Raw genomic sequence first — 25,433 nt, forward strand, 5'->3', positions numbered from 1 at the left:
ACACAAAAATAAGCAGCTTGCTTACAAAGGCTGTTATTTAGTCCAAAACTAAGTTTACACATACGCAGCACAAAATGTGTATAAAAATAGCAGAATAGTTTAATCACTATTGCTTGGAGTTTTGGTTTGTGGGTTTTTATATTTTTGGGGACGGAGCAGGGGAAGAAGATACTTTTAATTTTTATTGGTTTTTTTTTTACACTTCAGTCTAGAATTAACTAAACTTTAAGTCCAACTAATGTACTGCTTAGGAAATGGCCTAGTACATATAGCCTGATGTTGATTCCATTTCAACAAGAACATAGATGTGCAATTTCATGCTTCAAAAAACTGGAGCTGTTAGTGCAAGGAAAGATAAGGTATGAGCAAAAGGCTGACCTGTTTGCAGTAAATTTGCACATTGCTTTTGGCTTTCTTCTAGGCTTCTTGTCAGTCGATTTATTATTTCCGTTTTCTCACATTTGGTTTCTTCCAGCATTTTTTCAAGTTGCTTAACATGCTCTCCTAGATTTTTGCAAAGCTCTGTCTAGGAAGAGAGATTATTTTTACTCAAGTTACAAAACATCTAGCCATCTAGTACAATTTCAGATATAGAAAAAGTCAATACATACAAGACACAGGAGCAAAAGAATCAATCTGATACCTAAAGGGATAGAGGCTGGCTAAATCAATCACAGATCAAATGTGATCTCTTACAACACCAAAGTTAAGTTTTCACTAGGAGACAGTAAGTATATTCATATATAAACATATGGATGTGAACTGTTTTGTATTTCCTAGAACAGTTTTCAGCATACCAGATTATCCCATCATTAATCACATACAGTTAGTTTACCACAGAAAAATCAAGCCTTCATGTAAATTAAGTCTGAGCTTAACTCAATTTAGTTTATTTTAACTGAGCTTAAGCCAAGCTAGCAAGTTCCAATGCTCTGTAGAAGAACCATAGTTTTTTCATGTGATACACAAAGTAGACCTTCATATGGCATTACTTACAGTTAACCTACACAGACCTGGGAGGCACGCTACCCAGTCTTCATGCCTTTTGACTTTTCTATTTTCTCTCCAAAACAGGAGACCTCTCTCTAAATACCCCAAACATACCACCATAAAAAAAAACTTCTTTTGCAGTAGAGACAAAGCTGTATAAACTTTGCTGTGGTACTAATAGAAATCTAGCAGTGCATCCTTGTTTACAAGCAAAGGCTAGTTACCTTTCCAAACATACTACTCATTTATTTTTACAAATATCTATGTTGAAACAAGAATTACAGAAATTAATTACAAGAGTTAAAGGAAATTTAGTTCTATTTCCTTTATGTGAAATAAGAGAACAATAAGTTAAGGCCTGCCTTGACTACATTGCTTTAGTATCTCTAATAGCGTAATGGACTTTTATGGCAAGTCAAGTAGAATAATTTTAATAAGCTCTATAACCATGTGACACAATACATATCAAACTCCATCTTAAAGCCAGTCTTTTCCTCCTTTGCCTTTTAAATCTATACTTCTAAAATAAAGGGACTGTTCAGTGATTAGTTGTCCTTGATCATTTTGAGACTAAAGCTTGGCAATAGACTGTTTTTATTAAACAGTTTTTCTTGCAGCAAAAATATCACAATATTTCTTATTTTGTTCTTTTCTTCCCCAAATTTATTTGCTGATACTCTGAAACAGTGACTGTGCACAGAACGAAAGCTCAGGAGAGAAACCAAGAGAATGCATTCTTGCCTCCTCTACATTTGCTATGCACAAACTCACAATCTGAGCTCACAACTGCCTGGAGATGTTTATAAAAACATACCACATAGGCTTCATAATATTGAGACTTACACAGAATTTCCTTTCCATTTGCTTAGCAGCTTCCAGAAGGAGTTATTAGAATTATAGGTCAAGAAGTGCAGTTTAGGAAACATGGGGAGCTCTACAGCCTCTCCAGTATGGTACTCAGCATCCTAAAATAATTTCTCACCTGCTCTCGGAGCGCAGATCTTGTAGTATCAAGTTTCTGCTCTAATGATAATACTTGCTTTTCATACTTCTGCTTGAGTGCTGAAATAATGGCCTCATGTTGCTCTCTGGCTCTCTGAAGGGCATCTGATCGCTGAAGTTCTAACAGCTGCTTCTGCATGCTTTCCATGGCTACCTCTGCCACTTTGGATTGCTTCAGTATCTGTAGGAACAATATTAGGGTAGTTCCCAGTTACATATATTTCACTTTTGCTCCATATTCCATACGTCAGTTCAGGGTTTTGGTGCAAGAGTTGCTAAAAGTCCTCAGATAATATCTGGATTTTAATACAAACTATTTTCCACCAGTGCATCCTATTCAATCGTCATATATTCAGCTTCTGCAATGATCATGAACAGTGTTTTAAGCGACCAGCACTTATGTTTAATGCAAGTGCACCACAAATGTAACTATAGAGATCTTCCATAATAAACAGTAAAAATATTTATAGTACCTGCTCCTCATTGGTAGTAAGAGTCTGAATTTGAGTTTCAAGGGCTTTTATTTGACCTTCAAGATGCACTTCCCGTTCCTTTCCATTCTGATAGAGTTTTTGAGACTCACGAAGACTAACAGCCAAACCATCCTTTTCATCTTAAGAGAGACACAATGTGTAAGAAACATGGCCCAGTCACACAACAACCACAGAACATAACTGTTCAGTATCCCCTACTCTACAGAACCATTCACTATGAGCCCTCTTTCCCATACTGGGGGCAGAAGATGGAACAAAAACATTCAGTCAGTCTCCATCCAGTAACCAGTTTCTCCCTCTGGTAGCTGGAAGCACTCCGATACATTGCACCTTCAGAACCCTAGTAGAAACAAGCCTCATTTTGTCAGCACTAGGAACTAGCATCATCCCTTATACCATTTAAAGGGAGAAACAAAATAATTCCCCTGGAGGAACAGCAAAATGTTTGGCAGCTGGTTTTCCATCTCCTTCGCTCCTTCTACCTTCTAAAAATTATATTCTTAAGTCTCAAAACTCATGACTTTTGTCTGTTCCTAGAAGAAAAGGGAGACCAAGACAACCTCCAGTCTCCGTGACAGCTTTGATCATTTCGGAAGAGCTTCCCTCTACATACAGTCCAGGAAACAGCTTGTTAAACCCAACAGCACAAAAAAAAAGGGTTTTTTCCATAAACATACACTTCTGCTATTGGAGTTTGTCTGTTTTGAGCTTTTGACTTTTGTACTTCTAGCACACTACTTTGGCAACTTCTCTACATTTTTAATGCCTGAAACAGGGACTCTGGAATACAACAGTGGTCTTGAGAATGCAGTAAAAGTTAAGACAGGCCCAACGCACAGAATTTTCTTTAGAACAATGTTGGCGGGAGACAGTTAGGTCCACATAATCCCAAATCAAGTTTATTAATATTAACAATAGCTGCAGAGACACTACCTAAATAAAGTTTTGGAACAAGAAAGTTGCTAAATATGAATAAAAGAATTAGTACAAAACATTTTACCTTTGATCATTGAAAGCTGATGATTCAAATACCTAATCTGCTGTGCACTCTTTTCTAGCTTTTCATTAAGTTCTTCCAGTTGTCTTTCTCTTGCTTTATTCAGAACTTGAAGTTGAAGAATCTGTATATTTTCTGGAGAATCTGTCAAATTTCAAGTAGTATACAGAATACAGACAAGTCAGCACGTAAGCTAACCAAGGAAGTCATTGTCATAAGTAATTCCTGTCCCAAGATACTTCTGTATGAATGTACAGTGTGATACACTGTATTAATACAGTGCCAAATTTGCTGCTGGTTCACAAAATTGCATCATTCTTGAATCCATCTCTGACTCCCATCACCTGAGCTGCTCAGGCAACAATGGCTGAAGAACTGCAGGAATTACTGATGTGATTCACACCTAACATCAAGCCAGATAAAGGTTTACATGCTATGAATTCACACACAGTCTTGTGGCAACTATAAATTTTCAACATTTCTAACAAGCAAAGTAGTTCTGTCATTTGAAGGGTACCAGAAAAGCCCAATGTGGCAGCAAGCAAAGTTATGTTTCACCAGGTATAGCAAGTCATTATTTTCCATTATAAAACAAGACAAAGTGCCAGTAAGACTTGAGATCAAGCCACAAAATAGCCTGGAACTCAAATACCCTTGATCAAAATGAGCTGATTTCTAGATAAAGGCAGGGAAAAAAACCATAACAACCCACAAAATTGGACTATTCTAATGTAAGCTTAAAAAAATTAAAAGATCATGTACATTAATGTACTTTTACTAAACATCTACTAAAATCAACAGGTTTTCTGTTATTTCCAGTGGACTTTTCACACAAGTTTTAATGTTTAAAGTCTAAACAGCAAACACCTACTTCCATCGTTGCCCAAGAATTCACGTTGCAAATCTTCAAACACTTCATTTCTTCTGGTTCCTTCTTGGAGTACTGGAATGTTTTGATGAATGCCATTTTGGTATGGTTTATAAGTCACTTTGTAAGATTCTGGCGATTGGCCACTGACAACGTCAGATGCAACAAACTGCTGTTGTGACAATATATACATAACAGGAAATAAATTAAACTTACAACTGTAGTCTTGCTCAGTGAAGATATTTCTCATTTTACAGGCTGACATTAAGAGCTCTAGTAGCTATTCATTTTCAGGCTCCAATCCAGCACACCATTTAAGTGTGATAAAATTTTTCATGAAATATTCCACTTTAGGAGAGCACTGAAGCATCAGCTTCAATAGACTAAGCACACACTTCAGTAAATCACATTCTTTCTACTTTATGGAATTCTACCTAGCCAACAAGAGGGGAAAAAAAATAATTATAACATGCACATATGAAAATCCAATTATTTAACGCTCCATTGTCTTAGACAATAGAAGCCTCCCGTTATTGTTTAAACTGATAATAAGAGAGAAAGCATTACAAAACATTACTATGAGTAGACTTGTGAGAAAATTTCCAAAAGAGACAGAAAAATACATTAGCTTCTGAAATACCTTAAGATGTTCTTTTGGAGCATCTGAAAAGTTTATTCTTTTACTTTGCTGATTGTTAAATTCTGGTTTATGGTCATTTGTATAAGGCCTGAAGTTTTCAGGAAGATGATACACATTGTTCTGTTGGTAGCAACTTGGAGCATTAAAGTCACCTCTACCAAGATACACATCATCGGGATCCTCTTGCCCATTCTGGTCAGAGTAATCTTCCTTAGCATCATATAAATGTTCCTTCTCTTCATCGTTACATAGGCCATTCCATTTCTTTCCATGTTTTTCAACATGATTGTTTTGCTGATCACACAAGAATTGTTCAGGGAACAGATTTTGTCCTTGCTTATAATCCTATGCACAGATAAGACATTTAGAATTGCTCTCAAAACTCAGATTCCCTCCACACCTCCCTTTTTCTGGGGTTACCAGCCCTCAAGTCAGAAATACTTCCAAGTGAATAGCAAAACACGTCACCTACATGTAAATTATTTCTCCAATGAATCTGAATAATATTTAACATGTTGTTATGAACAAGCAATTCCTACTAATTACATCACTGCTCATACAAGCTTACATTTTGAGGATCACTTATCAATGGATGATCGTTCCACCTTCCATCATGCTTCCCAGACTCATGTGATCTACAGAAAGACAAACAGCTTAACCATGTACTTATAACTTCAGGAAAACAACAAAAACAAAGCAAACCACCTCTTTGTTAATTTAAGTGGCATCTAGTCTGTTTCTCATGGAACACAAACCATACTGCCAAAACTGCATTACAGCTCCCCTTTTACTTGGATTGCAAGTAAATTTGCTTGGACTACAACTCATCAGCTGAGATTTTGATTTATTCTCAAAAGCACAACATAAGTAATAAAAAAGATGGTGCAAAATGCCTTACTGCTGCTCCGTTTCATGAATGCTACAGTCCGAATAGCTGGAGAGCTGGTCTCCACTGTCCTCCAGCATATCATGGGGAAGGTCTGTCAATAGCTGTTGCAACTAAAGCAGAACAAAAAACATTTGTTATATGCTTTTCAAGAGAATGCACACAAGTTCAATCCCAACAGAGAGAGCTAGGCAAAGTAAGACACTTGCCCAAAATTCTGGTTTTATTCTCTAAGGAAGGACAACACTGGAATTCACTGAGACTTGTGCCACAGAATGCTTAATAGACTAGAGTACCAGCCAAATGATTTTTCTGGCAAACTTGTTAAGAAAAAGAGCTGCACCAAGAAAGAGGCAAGAGAAGTGTCACCAGATAGGTAAGTCCCAGGCAAGACTACTTTTGAAGAATGAACTGCAAATGAATCATGCCAAGGTTTCTCCTCCCTAAATTCCAGGCAAGAGACATCGAAAACATGCTCTTGCCAAGGAGTCCAAATTGAAATCCAGGTAAGAACTTGCCAGTCAGTGTTACCAGATGCAAGAAGCCATCATTGCAATGATTAGTGGTCTGCTCACGTGTTCAGATGAAGTCACCAAGCAAATGGACATGAACAGCAGAAAATACCACCAATTCTAATCCAGAAAACAGAAAGTTGTGCCACTGAAAAAAAGCCACAGCCCAAACCCACCTGAACTTCCTTGCTCTAAGGATTCCTATATAGAATATACCTCTTCCAGTTTTCAAACAGGCTTTGATATGAGGCCACATATTGGGTTTATTGTAGATCTGAGCTATGCACTTTCTTTTTCTTATTAGGTGACTTGAGAACTACACAATATATTCAGTTACTACATGCAGCTTCTGAACTCTAACCCTGGTTTTCTCTAAACTCTCAAAGCATGTATTAATAAGAGCAGAAACATTAGCTGCCCATACTAAATACCTTATTAGCTTTTCATTTTTTATTTGGTTTTTTTTAAAAAACACGCACTGCCCCACCCCAAACAAACAAAAACTATCACTTACAAAAAGTTTATCTTATTAAAGATACCACATTCTCTCAGATGGATTTTAGATGCTCTCTAAGGCCAAAAGAAAGGTGAGAAGTTAAGGACAACTTTTCTAAGTGTCTGTAAGACAACAGAGAACTAAAAGTTTGTTCCCAGAAATTCACTAGTGGCATGAAAAAGGTTTTCCTATCATCAGAGCATACTTTAGATTTATTGTATCTCAGCTCCAGGAAGCAGGAAAGGCAGCATCATTCACTGAAGATCTTTCCTTTGCCCTACTTGCAACCAAGGACATACTCAAGCACCATGGGTTTTTCTGGTCTTGCACTGCTTTGGAAATTAGATCAAGAGAAAGCAGCACATACACAGTTCACAAAACATCATCATAAGAGTTCATACTGAAACAAGCTCAGCCTACCAGGTTAGCTAGCACAGAACTCCAGATATGGGTAAGAATTGCCCAATTCTTAAGTTAGTGTCAAAGTATTCTCCTACCATGTAGATCTCTCCAATTTTCAAGAAAAAAAACCCCACCCAATTTGCTGTAGCAGAAAACTTGAACAAAGAAAGTCTTGGATTACAACTTGATCAGGAAACACAGCACAGCCTGTGTTTTAGCCTCCTTTTAGCAGGCTAAAAGTCACATCCCACTGATACATCTACACATACAGTTTTTTGAATCCCACCTTGCCCCAGAACATACATGATCTACAAGGATTACCAAGAACTTACTCCAAAGGGGCTGCTTTGTTTGTTCCCACTGCCTCTTGTCCTGTCAACTGGGCACCACCAAAAAAAACCCTGGCTCCATTCTCCTTACATCCTCCCTTCAGGTGTTTATACACACCGATGACATTCTCCCTGCACCTTTCCTCCACGCTAAACAGTCCCAGCTCTCCCAGCCTCTCCTTATAGAAAGGATGTTCTCCTCAACACTGAACTTACAATCCTATTTATGCACTCTCTCGCTCACCCACTGTAATAACCCTACAATGATTTCACTACTTGTTCTCCTGCACTAGCACAAGATTCTCTGTCTGAGTAGAAAGGTTTGGAACAGACACATTCCCTACAGCATTTGAAGTAGTATACTTCCAAGATGTACAGCTATCATTCTACAACACATTTTTGCAAACATTAATCTCTACATTACCTACACTCTAGACAGTAATCCCTGAAGTATGTATTGTGGACCTTATTTGGCTTCAACATAACTTACCACCCTATAAGAAACCATTATGCTTATTCATGTTAAACACACATTTTGCCAATTCTCCTTATTAAACAAAAAGAACAGAAACACTCAAAATATTTCAACTTCAAAGAAATCCCAAAACATTTTAATATATTTTTTCTAGAGATTAAAGTATGCAATTTATAATCAGATTTTTAAAAGTAATTTCTCATTTTTTTCTAGGCTAACCAAATTTTCAAGTGAAAGAGAGCTGTTGCTTTCGAAGTATTTGTAGTAAGTGAAAAAGTCAAGAAATAAAAAAAATGTAGGTGACACCAGCCTTTTGCATTTGATCTATTGCACAGGCAAGGACTACCAGTCATCCAGCCACTACAAATGACATTGCAAGGCTCTTAAATTGCAGCATCTCATTATGTCTTCACTCTTTACACCACTCTTGCAAAGCACAGTCTGCATTCTGTTTTGCTCTTAACAAAAACAGCATAAAACTTTTTGATTTTTTAAAAAGACACTAAAATGAGAGAAATGTAAAGAAGATAGATACACAAGTCTTCAGATTAAGTAATTTATTGATTTTTTTCACCTCTTGTTCTCTTGCATAATCCTCTTGGTCATAGTCTTCATCATCATGTTGTGTTTGTAGAGCTCCACTATCAAAGTCAAGGGACATTGTTTGCTAATAATATTTTTGAGTATCCAGCAAAACCTACTGCAAGACAGGAAAATATCACATGAGTAAAAGTTGGAGGGTACCAAAAAGTACCACACTCATTTCCTGAATTAAGTAGCCAAACACACACAGAAGTTGCTTGATTTTTTTGAAAGAAACATTACACATTACCTATATCATTCACTTGAGCTTTTTGTTTTGCAGTATATCCAATGCTACACACTTCTAAGGTTACAGCATTTAAAACTGACTATTTGGCCTTTTCATATGCTGACGTTATTAAATTATTGAAGATCACTCCCAACCAGACATTATTTTCTTCAAGTTCTGACACTGTATGTCATACATATGCTGTAATACATGTTGATAGTTCTGTCCACGTTTGCATCTCAATCTATACATATTCAACTGTTACAAAGTGTACCTACATTTTGTACTAAATATTTAAAGTACGCCGCTGCTTGTGCATTTGGATAATACCTCCGATAGGAAAAACAGGAAAAGTATCACGGAAATATGAAAAGTATTGTGTCAGTTCCAGATTTAACTGCTTAACGAGGAGACTTAGACTCCCAAGGCCTTGTCTGCAATGAGTTTGCAGTAAGCCACAGTGTGCAAGTGCTGGCCCACACTTGGTTGCAAGATAAATTAATCCCCAATGAAGAGATGCTCCTGACAGGCAGTTACGAAACAGAAATGATTGATGAAGATTTTACAGAATGGCACATTCATTGGGCATACAGGTGTCACACATGCTGGAGCCTTCGCTCAGTACGAAGCTTTACAATGGCATTATCCTCAAGTTAGAGGACATAACGTGTCACTTCATTACATTTAAAGGACCTGGTTGCCCACAGATGCTCCAGGAAACGCTGTAACCCAGTCAGCAGGAGCCCCAGCCGCGCCAGTGCCTGGCTCTCCGTGCGCGGCCCCAAACACCAGCTCCCACAGCGCGACCGCCCGCCACCGCCGAGGCGGCTCGGCCATCTTCCCCCCAGCCCCGCGCCAGCCGCAGGCGACCACCCACCCCCCGACAGCACCCTCCCGGCTCCCCTTAAAGCCCTTCCCAGCCCCCGGAGCTGAGGCATCCGGGCGACGGGACAGAGCCCCATTCCGCCGCCTCACGGCCCGTACGAGCGGCGGGCAGTCACGACGGGCCGCGTCTGTACACAGGCCCCACCAGCTCAGGCCCTCACGGCGGTGGCGCGGCGCCGGCAGGGACGGCGACTGCCGCTAAGCACGGCGCGGAAGCGACTGCCGCTGGAGCCTCCTGAGCCGGCTTCGCCCCAGCCTCCGCGGGGCAGGAGGAGGAGGCAGAGCACGCTCCCGAACACCGAAACTCACCTGAGCCGCCGCGGCTGCCCGCCTGCCCCGGGCACAACAAAGGCCTACCCGCCGTTCTTCCGCATGACAACCGAACCCAGCGCCCGCCGCTCTGACTGACAGCCGCGGGCGCCAATCGGCGGGCGCAGCAGCAGCGCCGCCGCACGCCGCAGAGCGGGAAGGCGGAACGCGCTCGCCCCGCCCCAGCAGCGCTCGGCTGCGCTGCAAACCCGCCTCCGCCGACTGTTTGAAAGCAGGCGCGCATGGCAGCGGGAAGATGCCCGGCTCTCTGATTGGCCGAGCCGTCGACCAATGGCTGTATCCTTTTGGCGGAGGGGCGGGGCCTCCCCGTGACGTTGGGAGCGAGCCGGGCGCAGGTGTCGGCGGCGCCATCTCGCAGCGAGACGTGGCAGTTGCCTGGCAACGAGAGATGCCCCCGTGAGGCCGCAGCCCGACGGGGTGACGCCGCCTGACGGGGGCTGGCCCTCACGGCAGCGTCTTGAGGGAAGCTGGCGGCAGGAGCACCCCTCGTTGTAGAGCGGCTGGGTGGCCGGGGGGTGGCCGCCCTCGCCTCACAGGCAGCCGCCCCTGAGGGAGCGGCCTGCTGCGCCGGGGCAGCGGGGTGGTGATGGCGCAAGGCACCGGAGAGCTCGGCCCGGGCCCACCCGCACCAAAGGAGACCCTTCGGCGGGAGGGGGTTTGCTTTTACCCGGTGGAGCCCCACGGGAGCGCCGGAGCAGCCAGGCCGCGCTCAAGCAGCCTTCCCCGGGGTGCTCAGGGAGCCGCTCTGCTTCCAGGGCTTCCTTTAATAAAAAATTAAAAATGTATCTGAGTGAACAAGCTTCTTCCATGGAATTGCCGGTAGCAAGCGTTCAAAAAAAAACACAAACCAAAATAAACCAGGGTTTTCGAACAAGGAGTGTTCAGAAACGGAGGCGTGTAATAGCTCCATCTGGTGACGCCCTCAGCGGCAGTAGAAGATGGAAGCTGTGGCAGGAGAGAGGCGTGTGGGTCATCTGGTGCAACATTTTTATTGATGGAAGCAAACAGATAGGTGTGTTAATGTGCTTCTGTGACATTTATAGGAGCTTTGAAAACAAATGGACGTACTATGCCTTGTAAATGCGACAGTATAGGCAAAATTTGTTATTTTTCCCAAGGGTTTCTAGTAACTGTTAGAACAGCTTAACCAATTCTCCTCAGGCATGAAAAGATGTTTTCTTAAAAGAGAAGTCTAAACGCGCCTGAAAATTCATATTAACTTTGTCAAGAACAGTAATTTGGAAAACTTTCCAAAATTCAGATAACTTTTTTTTTCTTTTTAGCATAGTTACTTCTTCTAAGACTTCCACACAGGAGCTGATGGTGTACTTGACATGAGATTGCTGATCCAGAGTCTAAAAGCAGCATTAATCACTAAGTGAAGGCATATAAATGTTAGAAACAAAAAACTGAGTTCCTGCTTCTGGCTCCAGAAGAATTAATGTTATTAATTCTAGGAAAACACGTGGTGTCTGTAATGCATGGATGTGTTGTGTTTGAAATGTATCTGTAACTAGTTGGATTCTTTGCTTTCAAATCAAGAGATTTTGAGATACTTTACGGCACCAGCACCCAATTAGCTCCCCTCTTCCCTTCACAGTTTTGCTTCAGACACATACAAAAGATGCAGAAGCAACAAAACAAAGCTTCTGGTGTTTTTTTTAAGGTAGTGATATTCAAAGAGGGAGATTTAGACTGCATCATACTGCGATCCAAACATCACACACTGGCTCTGAATGTTTTTATGCATTGGTAAAGTGGAAATTGAAGTCAAAAAAAGGCCCTAAGTCAGCATCTTGACTGGCAAAGTCATACAACTTTGATCTCAGTATCACAACTCCAAATGCTATTATTCTAGTCCCTAGTAACTTTGATTTGTACTAAAAACAGAGATGGAGCTCTGCACATTTTCTTTCTGTGACCTGTCATAAAACCCAGCTTTGATGCAAAAATCAAAACCACCCTATGCAGGTCCTTTGCTCCCCTTAACATGCCTCAGAAGCAGCTATTTTTGCGTCACTGTTCGCTCAGCAAAGTCATGGCAAGCACGTTATGAAGTTTGGTAAGATCTGAGAATAGAAATGATACTATGCAGGGATTTAATGTTACAGTTTCTTGCCAGCGGTCCTTACAGTGGCACAAAACTTGACCATGACTCTCGTTGGGGCCCTTTGTCACAGGTGAAAACCTTGCATAGGACAGGACAGGCATAAACTTGAGCTTCTCATCTGAGGGCTTGAGGTAGCAATAATGCCAGACTATGGGCAAGGAAATCAACTGCTACTGTTTTAAAGCTTCTCAGTATATGTAATTGGTATTTTAATCATGTTATTCTGAAGGAATGAAATACATTTTATGCCTATTAGCTGAAGATACAAATAAAGATGTTTTTTAGTCAGCTCCAAGCGTGGCTCTTTACATCGTATTTTCCCCTCCAAGGAAGCTTATGTCTTCAGTAATCTCATGAGTATATGACCCCTCTTGTTTTCTAGATGACAGGGTTCTTACTGTAGTGTCCCATTTAATATGAAGACACGCAAAAGAACAGAATGTATTTTTTAATAGTCAAGTCTTCCAGCAATTGCTGAACTCCACAACAATTGTCTGCCTTATGGAACTGAGCCAGTGTGCTGGGAGACAGAGAGAATGTCCCTGCTTATGCCAGAAGACATTGCTTATCTTAAAGGGACAACTTTCTCAGGCCATCACCCAGACTACCAGTTCATTCCCTAAATCCCTGCTGCCTTTCTTCAGTTAATTATTAAATCACTGCTTCCTCAACAGGAAGCCCAAGAGATCACTGTTCACTCTGAATATAGGATTGTTCATATTTGGAGTATTTATTGTGGCGAAACAATTCATAGGTTTCTTTTAAAAGACTTTTTTCCATGTTTAGGAACAAATGGACTCTACATGAAGGAAGGGAAAATAATACGTTGTTTTGGAAAGAACAGCAAATATAAGGGCACATGCAAAGTTCAAACAGTCTTTTAAATAGTTTTCTCTCAAAATGTATCATTAGTTTTGTTCAGCTTCTCTAGCCTGTAAACAACTATGTAATCAATGAAAAAATATTTAGCCTACCTTTAAAAAAGATGTCTCCAGTATTAATTGGTAATAATAGTAAAATCATATGCAAGACAAAAATATTAGGATCTAGCATGCCTGTCCTTTAACAAGTTCTATTCCAAAATTATTACATATATTAATTTCACCTTTGTAAATGTTGCATAATCTCAAATCTTTGAGTAATCCGACAGTGACAAAAAATGATTAAGAAACCAGACAACCTTTCTGTATTGTGTACGCTATTCATTTCAAACATTACTTGCTAGTAAAGTGCTATTACAAGCAAAATGAAATTGTTAGTGTCTATCGAAAGCAGATGACATTTTAGTAATATTCAAATTGTATTTGTTTTGGCAAATAGTTAAAAGCTTAGACATGTTTGTTTAACCACCCAAAACTAATTCAGTATAAATAATACTCATTTCCAATATTTCTATGCTAAAAGGCACATACTAATGTTCCAGCAGTTCGTTCAAGTGAGCTTTTGCATGTAGAGGTTTAATTGTGCTTTTAAATAGTTACTGATTCAGTATGACCTTGAAAGTGACATTTGTGCATGTCTAAAATACCTTCTCACAAATGAATCTCACACTCGGAAGGTGTAATTTTGTTAAGATTAAGATTATATATATCTATATAGCTATGCTTGTTGATCTCTACAGATCTACATAGATATACACATATACATATATTCATACATACACACACAAGAGGGTATCTTCTGGAACAGCAGCAGAAAGTGCAGTCTATACTTTTTTTGAATTGTCTTCCTAATAGAAAGTTCTCAATGCAGTTTTCAGATATGAATTGTCTTGGGACTTGTGAGATCCGAGGGATTATTTGTGATATTGCATGTGTCCCACATTACTTTCTTTCCTCACAGGCTGCTTCAAGCTCACTTCACTTCCAGAAGAGATGATTGGCAAATTATTTTCCATGTGATACTGAATAAGATGACCCACACTATCAAATATATGGTCTTTGGTTCTCACCTAATGAAAGAAGCAAAAGAATATACTTATGGTTAGATTGCGCTTGTAACTGGCTGGACATGAGCCTAGCGCATTGCAGCCAAAAGGCATTTAAGCCACCAAACTCACTGGAGCAGGATCATTAGGCTGTAGGCAGCAGCTCAGACCTATCCTTTGACCTACGATTAGCTGACGTGAAAAAGCAGAGAAGAAAAGCAGAGAAGACTGCATGTATGTAGAACTGGGCTGATGCTGCTAAGGGGAATGAAATAACCTTCTTTTTTTTTTTTCTCTCTCCACAGAAAAGAGATATTTTCCCCTAAATCCCACCGAGGCTTACTTTTCTCATTTACTTTCTCCTCTGAGAGATGTCGCTCACAAGTGCTCTTCTAGCCCTGAGCAGAAGCAAGTAGAATTCAAGTGACGACAAACCAGCTCTACTTTTTCTGTTTCCAGAAGTGTGTTACTAATCAAATCCATTATTTAATGTTAGGGTTATTTTTCTAGCAATATAACAACGGCTCAAAGGATGTATTAAGTGTATACAGTAATTATCAGCAGCTGGACTAACAACAGTGTTTAAGTACCTCGCTTCTATTTCCATGGTACTTTGGTGCTTGGAAGTTCTTAAATTGAATTTTCCAACCTACTGAAGTTACTGGCTACACTAAATTAAACTAGATGGAATCTGATCAGTTCTGTTTTGTGGAATGCACCCGTGCAGTTTGGCTGAAATATCTGAGCAGCCCTGAAATTTCAGTATATGACATGTTCATACCTTGCCCTCAGGATCCACCAAGAGCAGATGCTTTGCTTGCCCTCCCTGAAGTCCACTGAGGACGTACTGACCAGGTGACGTTGTGCTCTCTCGCACCAGAAAATCCCCATCGTTTACTAAGAGGCTCTCTGCTGCTTTCCTGTTTAATTTGCCATGGTAACAATCTTCATTCTTTAGCTGTTGCTTTATTTGCGGCGGAACACAGAGACCAGCTGTGTTGCTTGTGGCACTCTGCAGAACAGCTTCCGGTAACTCTAAAATCAAATGAAAGGGAATGTATTGGACACTTCACCTGGAACTACATTCTAAAAGGATGCAAGACACTTTTTTCTAGCTTTTAAAAAATCCAAATTGTTCAGTCTTGAAGCTGTAATCAAACCAACCTTACAGACTGTAATAATTTGCACACATGAATGCTCACAACCCTCCAGTGCATTAGGTAAAATTATCACACCATCTCCTCCCATACCTTAGATGGGAAGCCTTGGGTCGCTAGGCAACAGGGATTGGAAACAGGAATTTTTCTGATGCTCTACTGTTTTGGGTTTGTATTTCTTTGGTTGTATTAAAAAGTAAAATCTTCCCTGTAAAAACAAGATTACTGCCGGGGTTTAGCTGCTTTATTTTTTAAAATCTAGTTTTTCCTTCTTCCTTAACAAGCTCTGAAGATATTGTCATGGATCATTGGGAGAGTCATGTTGAGTAGCTCCAGCTATGTGCAGGAATGTGAGACAACATGGTCAACATAGCCAGAAGGGAAGGATTACAGCATGGTGCATCTGCTGTGAAAAAGCAAACAATTACTGAATGTACTAACAAAACTGAATGGCTTGGGATATAGCCAGTCAAACTGCAAATGATTCACAGGCAGGATTCTTCTAAGGAAAATAAGAGGATACCACTTCTTCAATGGAATTGTGCAACCTAAGGCTCCTCGGGATATGGCCTGTTCCTTTTAGAGTATGATACAGCCCTGGGCTGGAGATGTCTCAGTGGTCACAGATCTCCTTTACTGAAATTCTGTCCAGACCTTTGCCCACTTTCTTGTGCGAGGCCAACTCTGATGGAGAAAACAAGCAGTGGGAAGCCATAAAAGGCAAAGCTAACCAAGTATTTTCAATAATGCGGACAATCAGTAGCAGCTATATAGGCTTTTAATGGATATCCACCACTGAGTCTGTAAGTCAAGATTTAATTTGACATGCATTTGATACTACTGATCAAACAGTTTGATTTAGAAATTGTTGGATGAGATTCAATGGTCAGTTCTGCAAGAATTAAGAAAAGATTCTCATAACGATCTCACATTGACCTTGCTGTCAATTAAACACTACCGCCTGTGAAGCAAGAGGCAGCTGAGGCCAATTCTACCTTAGAGTGGCTAAGAACTTGAGAATACAGGAGAACCCTCCTCCTTGAGGTATGGTGCAGTCCCAAGCTTTCATATCATCTTAAAGACATTCTTATTATTACTTGTGGAACACTATTGTATCAGTCAACTACAGAAGATGAAAGGTTACTCTGCTTGCTTAACATCACTATTGTTACTCTTTAATCCCCTTTGTCTTGAATTTAAGCAGCAAAAAACCCAACCAGGATGGATTTCTTCCCCCATCTTTTCTATATTTCTTACGGGGAAACCAAAATCTTTCTCCATGAGCACAGATGACAAGACCCCCTCTTTTCAAAGCTTAGAAAGATACGGTATTGCAATGGGAACCTACTGGCCTGACGCAGTGGGCTCCCATGGGTCTGTGTTGTTGCTGTACCGCGGGCTGTACAGACTGCAGACTGCACGGTCTGTGTGTTGATGTAACACGGATCATCAAAAAGATCTGTTTTGTAGGCAGGCTTCAATAATGTTGCCTCTTTTTTTGTCTTCTGTGATCTTTCACCACAATTACCTGCAATTAGTATATAGTATGCACAGATTTCCTCTATTTTTTTTTTAAACTCGAGTTAAAATAACTGTAAAAGCTGAAATAGGAACACTGTTCTTATATATCCCACTAAGTCATTCAGAAGGAAAAGAACAATGGCAGATGAACTCATTTTTCCTTATGGCTAGAAGGCACAAGGTACACTATCCAAAATGAGTTAGAATGAAGTTTTCAAAAATGTTCCACGCTGGTTCAGTTCTGCTTCAAACAGTGTCAGCAGTAAACCCCCCACTGATTGAGAAGAAATTATTAATATGACTCTACAGAGACACAAGCCATATACGTTGTTCGCTGCAAAACCCTTTCCTTCCCCTCTGCACCACAATAAAAGCCTGTGGGAAGCTGAACAATTCTCTCTTGCTATTCTGGTGGAGCAGGGAAGATGGAGGAGGTTGGCGCTTTGTGGCTCTGCCTGGAGAGCCAAAGCCACATCTGTCAGGTTAGGATCCAAGCCTATGAACAGGGTAACAGAATATCCCCTGCAGGGTATGAAAATAATAGCACTGCAGCAGCCAAATAGCATGCATATTTTTGCTCTTCAGCAAACATTTTATTCATAGATCTATTCATTCATTCTTTTATTTGTTCACCCTCTCTTTGTGGGAACCGTTTGATTCTCCTTTCCTTAAATGAGAAATAACACAAGAAACTAAACTATCCCCCTGCAGACTGTGTAATGGATTGCTTCAGAGTGGTGCAGGTGGGAATTCAAAAAGGACCTCATTGTACAGTGAAAGAGATGCTGAGGAAATGCGCTCAGGGCATCAGCTATGGCAAGGGAAGTCCAGAAAGGGATGGAGGCTGGTGTCCTGGAGAGCAGGTTTTGGTGAAGGCAAACTGATCTTGGGCACAAAGCTTCCCCCCAAGGCTGGGGAAGGACACCGTTGCACCAAGAAGCCAGTGACGCTATAAGGAAGGGTACAGGCTCTGTTGGAACAACCACCTTGATGCCAATGGTTTGGGTCTCATTGAGCATTTGTAGGGGGAATGGGCATTTTCAGAGACCGATAAGCAACAAAGCATCTTCCTTTTTCAAAGACTATGAAAGGCAATAAAACAACAAAGAGTATGAAAGAATAAAAAGACAAAGAGCTACTGTAGGGCACCATGACAAGTAAAATGAGTAAGTCTGCCAGCAGACATGAAGATAGATTAGTGGCCTTCAGAAAAGCTGTAAGGCCTTTTTGTCTGTCCTTTATCTAGGGAACTAGAAATGACCCGCTAAGCAGAACACTTTTCACCATTGTATCAAAAGCCAAGGAAGGGGCAGCTCTTCCAGGCAGTCTGCCTCTGTTAATTCTCCATATGCGTGAGAAGAAAAAGAGAGTACATACCCAGAGTTTTGTTTTCTTCTGGACAATTTTCATATATATTGATGAATGCTGGGCTGCCTGTCTGTAGAAAAATTGCAAAAACAGTCACATAAAGTAGTCCCTTAGAAACATCAGATAACTTTAAAACATCCATGCACCCGTTAACTGGGATACAGGTAACTAAACGTATCTTCTTCACCCAGAAAGTCCCACCTCATCAAATAACACTTCATATTTCATGCTGATACTCTTCTTTCTACAGGGTATCCTGTTTGGACACATGCCAACCTCACAGAGGCCATTAACTGCCCAGTTATGTATCTAAGGTTTAGTATATGCAGCGTAACTCCTAGGTAATAAAGTTCAGTTTTTTCTTATAAACGTTCCTTGCAATAAAAACAAGGAGAAATGATACAGACATCATGGTTTGAAAGTGAAATGGTCATCAAGTTGTCTGAGCAGCATTAGAAGGTCATCAGAACTGAAAGGCAAAACAAAAAGTAACAACTCACGGAAAAAAGGCATTTGCACTTAATGTGCTGCAGGGCAACTCCTTGCAACAATTCTGGCAAGCTTCAAATGCGCTCTCAGCGTATAGTCAAACGTCTTTTTGGAGAACTGTGGGGGAGGGAGAGACCACCAGGCCCACAGCTGAGATGGGGGATATGGTGGAGGTTAACCAAGTGACAAATGGATGGAGCAGCTCGCACGAGAACCTAGGAGCAGCTGCCACCAGAGACAAATAACAGCTGCCAGCGCCAACATTTTAGACAGCACCAACTGGATTCCAGCAGGCACATCTGAGTGTGCTCCCTCTGAGCAGAGCAGTGGTGCCAGCTTCCCCGAGTCGGGAAATGCTGTTGTTTCCAAGAACTCACACAGCAGGCTCTGAAGTCTGTGCAGCCAGTCTGAACTCTGCTGGTTTTACTCCCTGACTGATCGGTTTTCATTCCCCACTATCCCAGAAAAGAGCCACAGATATATGGATCTTTTGCTGCTGTGGCTGATTTAACAGAGCCTCTGGAAACCCTCCAAGGGTAATTAATGTTGTACATACATTGCAATCAGTTAATGTTGTATGTATAGGTTGTAGAGCATAATGGACAGAATGAAATATTTATCAGATCACAGAATCAGGAGCCAGGAGGTCCCAGATTTCACAAATGTCCTTTCAGACAAGCCATTTAAATCTGTATCTATTTTCTTCTCACATCTAACATGTGAGCAAGGGAATATTACTTGATCTCCTAAAAGTACTCTAAGGACAAAGCAGTTAATATTTAGAAAGTGCTTTGGGATTCAATTATGTACTAAGCATCATTAAATCTAGCCTAAAAAAAACCTTTTCCCAAGATAATCAGGACCTGGTTCTAATGTTAGTGCCATGCTTTACACCACAGTAACTCTTTATTATTCATTCCCATAATAGGCAGCGAACTGTTATCCCAGAAGATGCTGTACTTACCAAGCAATGCTGCTTTTTGCACTGTATAAGACAGTTAGCCCTTTGGTCTGTTTGCACTTTCATTCGCATGTCTAACACTCCACCGGTGGGAGGCTCTTTCCCTGGAATTTCGTTGTAATATTCATGATCCTCCCTCTCCTGTGAATTCCCAGCTGATCCATTAGCATTTGCTGCCTCACTGAAAAAATATGGGGGGGGAAAAAAAAGCACAAGTGATGTAATCAACTGCTTTCTAGTGTAGGCAAACATCCCCAGTGTCTGTGCATCACACAATACACATATTAGCCATACGGAGACTATAAAGGGCTTTGGGCCTGAACTTTCAGAGCTGTTTATTTTTCCAATTAGTTCTTCCGGAATTAAATATGGAGTCATCACAGTTTGGGATGTAGGGAAGTACAGTCACTGTCTTAGCATCAGACAGCCCACATCCCTTTTCCTTTGACTTGAAAAATATATGAGCCATCTACTGAAACAGAGAAGAGTGCCAATGCATCATTCACTAAGGTGTCCAAAATGCAGATGGTAAAACTAATTCCTCTGGCTTCTTGTCTCCACTGTATAAATCTAGGCGTTGCAGGATGGACACACACATAAGACTTTCAAGAGAGAAGTAAAACCTCATGGCATTTAGTTAGAAAAGCATGCAGCCATTTTAGGAAGTCAAATCCTGATACAAAAAAAAAATAATAGTTTGAGTGGAAGGTACCCCAATTTTAATAATCATAATCAATATAACTGTTCTGTTTCAGCTTGAAGAAAACACCGAATGACACAAAATAGAGCACCCAATGTTTTTCTTCAGCTAAACCAGAACGATGATAGTTTAAATGTACAGCTGATATGCTGCAAAATAGATAGGTGCTTCCTGTACTGTCTCCGGTCCTGAAATAAAAAGCTCATCTCAAATCTTAGTTCTCTGATTAACAAGAACATAATTGGATAAAAGGCCTTGAGCAGGAAAGAGATAAAGTTCAAGTAGCTGATTATGTGATAAGCAGTGCAAGTATTTGATTATGTGATTCATAGTAGTTTGGAAGCGAGTGACTCATTCACACAGCAATATCCGACTCCTCTGCCCCAGGACGGTTCTCTGAGGCTGGCTGCAGGTTGGGCTCAAGGAGGGAATCTAATTCGCCTCTTCCATTTCTCCTTGCTCCAATTTACTTGTGGCATAACTTCGCAGCTTCAGAGGAAAGGCTCTTCTTCTGGTTATTGTCCCCAGGGAAAACAGACCAGTATTAGCAGTGGAATGGCAAGAACCATTATATACACTGAAACCAATATAAACTGGAGCTGGGGCTGCTGTTACCAGTTCTGTGGCACTGCTTTAGGCACCGTACCAGTGACACCGCCTGCACAGTGAGTCCCGGTGCCCACGATGCAGTTAAGCAGTGTTACTGCTTTACCTGCTTGTGGGAAGTAGCAAGCAATCAAATTTGGCATTACAGTAAAGAAAAGATTTGAGAAAAATAGACATGGCTAACCTGTGAGGAGAGCCATAAATTAGAGCAATTGTGTCCCCAGTGCAATGGAAAAAGGGTAATTGAAATGGGGAACTGCAGTCCAGAAATTAATCTAGGCCTTATATTTCAAGCAACATGCAGAGGACAGGGCTTCATCCTTTAAAACACCAAGCAGTGGCTGTTTCAGTACATGAGGCTGGTGGAATCTGAGGCTGCTGCCAGGACATGAGCAGAGTAGCAGAGCGGTGAATTACAATGGCTTTTTCCCCACCCCACACTTTCCACAGCTGCAGCAAGCCTACACTTGGCATGGGTCAGGACCAAGCTCAGTATGTGTGCGCACACACGTATGCACAGTACTTACAGAGCTGAACCTACTTGGGCGGAGTAATTTGAACATTTGTTCAACTTACTTGCATGACTTAAGGCTGTTTTAGCTAAGGAACAATCCAGCTAAATTCTGTGTGATGCACCTGTGCGAATGTCACAGAAATCAATGGAGTTTACTGAAATAAGCTAATTTTAGTCTATTATACTCTGTACGTACAGCATATATTACAATCAGAGTATGTCCAGAAAACTGGTCAAAGCATCTTATCTGTAGATCACTCTTCAGAGCATATTATTTTCCTGAAAAGTATTATAAGAGAAGGAAGCTGCCAGTTTAGCGACTGAGAATGTGCTGACCTTTCATTAGGTGTAACCAGGCTAGATGGATTCTTCAGGTACTGTTTGAACCGGAGCTCAAAAGCCTGTCCTATGGTGTTTATCACCTCCTGCGCCATCCCATTGGGACATTCCAGGATGTGGCATGCTGCAAAGAGACACCTTTAATTAAAGTAAGTAAATGCATTTTATACCAGAAAAGAGACACAAGCGATATTGTTTACAGCAGAAAAGCTGGGCATGAAATTATGCATCTAGATAGCTCTAGGACATTACCCAGAGTGAGATTTTTGATGTGTTAAGGAAGTTGCTCCAGGTATTGTTTTAATCACAGTATCAACTGACACCTCAATAAAAGAAACTCTCCATTTATGCTTCCTGCATGGAGCGCTCCTGTCCCTCCTTCTCCCTCCCTGCCTGGCAGTAAGCAGAAGCAGGGGAGAGCACCAGCCCTGCCAGTGTGCAGTTATGATGTGAAACAGCACAAAACCACAAGTATGGGTGGCTCCGGCAGCCAGGGGCAAGGCCAAGGCTCTCTTGGGGCAAGACAGTGTTCCTGCCACCAGTCCTTGTTCTCATGCACAACCTCAGGACACTCACCCCAGCAGCGTGTCCTGTGCCCAGGACCAGCTCTCCCCACTGCGGAGCCACCCTGAGATGGTACTCGGGGATGGTGCTGGGCCAGATGCCAGTACTGCCTGCAGCCTGCCAGGGTACAGGAGGTCTGAACATCCCTGCATCAATACTGAGACTTATTGCTGAATCCACAGGGTGCCCCAAGTTAGTCAAAATAGCGGTGATGGAGCTACAGAGAGGTGGCAGGCCAGACTGTAAGGCTCCAGCCCAGCTTCTCCCGAAAACATCCTGATCTTCTGAGCCATCCATGGCACCTCAGAGTAAGCCCTCCTGTGAGCTGTCTCTGCCAACCTCAGAGCCACCGGCAGCGTTGCTCTGAAAACTGTTTGGCATGAAAGAAGCAGCCACAGGCCAGTCTTTCTTGTACTGCAAGCAAATAATGGGAGTGATGGAAAGGGATCTTGCCCCCTGGGTTAGCCTCCAGAGGGGAGGAGGTCTCGTACACCCAAGTGCAATCCCCATTCTGCCTTCCAGCAACATACGCTGGAGTCTGGGTTAGATGAGGAGGCTCCTTCACTTCCCTTCCCCCACCTGGAAGCTGACCCAGAGCAGGGCAGCTGCCCACCTTGCCAAGCATGGGAAGACTCCTACCCCTGCATGGAGCCAGCAGCTCATACAGCTTCAGTCAGACCTGAGGATTGTCACTTCACTGCACAAAGAACGTGACACTTAAAGCCACAGCCTCAAACCATCACCCATATCCACACAGGAAAGTCTGAAATTGTACAGAATATTGACCTGTTTAGTAGCCTTCTTGTTCTAAAACTCCAACAGTCCCTTGGTAAAGCAATCATACAAACATGTATAACAATCTGAAAATTGCTTCCATACCTCTCTGATTAACAGGATCTTTGGCTACATATGCAACGTAGTCTGTTGTATCCTATAGGAAAGAAGACAACAAATGTATTTGACATTATGAACAACCCTACCACCAAAGGAAAGCAATTAAGTATAAAGAGATATATTTTCAGCTTTTTAAAGCATGCTTCTTGCCGGGAAAACAACCAGAGGTACTAACAAAGTGGGCTATGGGAAAAATCAGTGACACACGGGTGGCTATCAACACAGTAATTGTCCTGGAACCTTTTTCTTGTAATAAATGCATTAGACCATTTGGCATTCTTTGCATCTTCAACAAACTGTGTATTATATTCCAGACACTGCCCCAGGAGTAATTCCTCATCAGCAGGCAATGCTGCTCTCTTCCACCACTCCCACGGAGCTTGAAGCCTCTCCGGTGTAACACATGAGGGCTGTGTGCCTGCCAGTCCCAGCTTTTAGCTGGGACAGTCCTTAGCAGTATCAGTGCAAGATAAAACACTGCTAATATATTGCAAAGGACAAGTTAAAGTGTTCTCTATGTGTAGCATGAAGATCGAGTTTTGAAGGCATCTTAGAAAAAGTTAATCTTTAAAACACTGCAGAATACAATAGGTATCTGATCTCAGTTGCTGCTGCCCGACTTTAATCTGGCTATGATCAGGTTAAATGACTCTCCATCTCAAGGCTGCTGCTGAGATCAGACAACCTCCATATAATCGGTTGCCTGTTTCAGACTCTCTTTCCAGCCAACACTGAACTAATCCTCACTTTTCCTAGTCAAACTGAAAAGGAAACTGAAATAGAAAAATTATTATTTCTAGTCACACTGCAAAAGCAAAGAGTCACTTGATAATTCAGTGTTATAGTAAAAATGGTGAGGTAATGAATAACATTCTTTTAATTATTAAAGATGCATTTTGTTATTTTGGATCTTTAAGGTGGGATGGGGAAAACGCAATTTGAAGCTTAAAGGCATGACTCTCTTGAGGGAAGATGCAATCAGCTGGCAGGAAACAAGGCCCTCATTTGCAATATGCACAAGAACAATCATTTAATAATTCAGAATGAATGACACAAGAGGCAAGTCTTAGGGCCAGCAGAACTTGTCCTAGATAATTTTTTAAAATCTCCTAAGCTAATATCATTAAAACAAAGCAAGCTAAATATTTCTTATGCATTTAGTGAACTCAATTTCCTTCCTTTTAGTTTTTTCTTAAAGTTCATAAATACTTTAGGATACACTTTTAAAATAAATTACATCTAAAGATCAACTAGACACTAAAGTAACTGGAGCAGTACCTGCTATTTTTATATCTTTGAAATGTTTATGTACATGCATGGATGACTTTGCTTCAAAATAAAGCCAGAACAGGCTTTATTCTTGGGCAGAATATTGCTAGTCCTCAACAGCGCAGAGGAACACTGAATTGCACTTAGACCCTGAACGTGGGGGCAGGTGGAAAGACACATTCTGTGGAAACTATCTCCCATTTTAAAGGTAAAGGGAATTTTAAAAAGTTATCTGAACAAGCCACCAAAACCACCCCTTATGTGAAATGCCACTAGATTTACCGTTACCACTGCTGAGCAAGACCTCCATCTTACATATTCTCCCAGTGAGAAAAGTGTCACCAGCTGCACCACCAAGCCCCTTCCTCACAGCACATCTGTGTGCAAGTGCATCTTTACCCAGCCCTGCGTAGCCTGTGAGATCTGATGGGATCGCTGTTACAAGAACGATGCAGGATAATAGTATCAAAAAAACATGTAAACGTGCCCTGGAGAATTACTCAGCCAACCTGCTGAGCAGAGGTCTGAAAACACATCCCTGAATTTTCCAAACTGGAAATGTTACATAAAGACAAACTAGACAGCCAACATCTAGGGTTCGGTACATACTTCAGAACCAAGTCAGCATAAAGATATATTTAAATTGTTTAACTATGAAGAAAGCTGGAATTCGGAAATGAAGCATTGGGATGCTCAGCACAACAGCACACCAGTGCTTGGAGCTACCTGGAAATCCGCATCAGGAAGGGTCTGCAAAGCCCAAGGACTGTATCGTACAGTGTGGCATATTAGGATAGCACAGGCAACTAAAGGTGAAAATTGAACTTCAACTCCCCAAATGCCTTAAGCTTTAAACGGGATCTTTCTGGATGTGGTACTTCAGCAGCAGGCCCGCGC

At 41.3% G+C, this 25,433-nt stretch overlaps 2 protein-coding genes across 3 annotated transcripts in view; both read right to left on the reverse strand.

Moving 5' to 3' along the window:
- CEP152 (centrosomal protein 152) overlaps positions 1-12,801 on the reverse strand; it is a 29,729-nt gene extending 16,928 nt beyond the window's left edge. The window contains exons 1-10 of the mRNA XM_080394654.1: positions 10,097-12,801; positions 8,666-8,788; positions 5,890-5,990; positions 5,560-5,626; positions 4,992-5,336; positions 4,355-4,523; positions 3,487-3,627; positions 2,466-2,605; positions 1,973-2,173; positions 379-526 (exon numbers count right to left, since the gene is read on the reverse strand). Coding sequence (XP_080250780.1) covers positions 379-526; positions 1,973-2,173; positions 2,466-2,605; positions 3,487-3,627; positions 4,355-4,523; positions 4,992-5,336; positions 5,560-5,626; positions 5,890-5,990; positions 8,666-8,752 — 1,399 coding nt within the window. The 5' untranslated portion in view covers positions 8,753-8,788; positions 10,097-12,801. The remainder of the gene's footprint in view (positions 1-378; positions 527-1,972; positions 2,174-2,465; positions 2,606-3,486; positions 3,628-4,354; positions 4,524-4,991; positions 5,337-5,559; positions 5,627-5,889; positions 5,991-8,665; positions 8,789-10,096) is intronic.
- A 132-nt stretch (positions 12,802-12,933) lies between these two features.
- The window catches only part of SHC4 (SHC adaptor protein 4), a 35,047-nt gene continuing 22,547 nt past the window's right edge, over positions 12,934-25,433 (reverse strand). Inside the window, exons 6-12 of one of the 2 annotated variants that reach the window (XM_080394673.1) lie at positions 23,253-23,304; positions 21,807-21,933; positions 19,654-19,831; positions 18,210-18,270; positions 16,660-16,839; positions 14,936-15,189; positions 12,934-14,178 (exon numbers count right to left, since the gene is read on the reverse strand). In XM_080394673.1, the coding sequence (XP_080250799.1) occupies positions 14,023-14,178; positions 14,936-15,189; positions 16,660-16,839; positions 18,210-18,270; positions 19,654-19,831; positions 21,807-21,933; positions 23,253-23,304 (1,008 nt within the window). In that variant the 3' untranslated portion in view covers positions 12,934-14,022. The remainder of the gene's footprint in view (positions 14,179-14,935; positions 15,190-16,659; positions 16,840-18,209; positions 18,271-19,653; positions 19,832-21,806; positions 21,934-23,252; positions 23,305-25,433) is intronic. The other variant, XM_080394674.1, reaches the window with a different exon arrangement.

The sequence above is a fragment of the Falco punctatus genome (assembly GCF_963210335.1).
Source record: "Falco punctatus genome assembly, chromosome: 7".
In the NCBI taxonomy this organism is placed as follows: Eukaryota; Metazoa; Chordata; class Aves; order Falconiformes; family Falconidae; genus Falco; species Falco punctatus.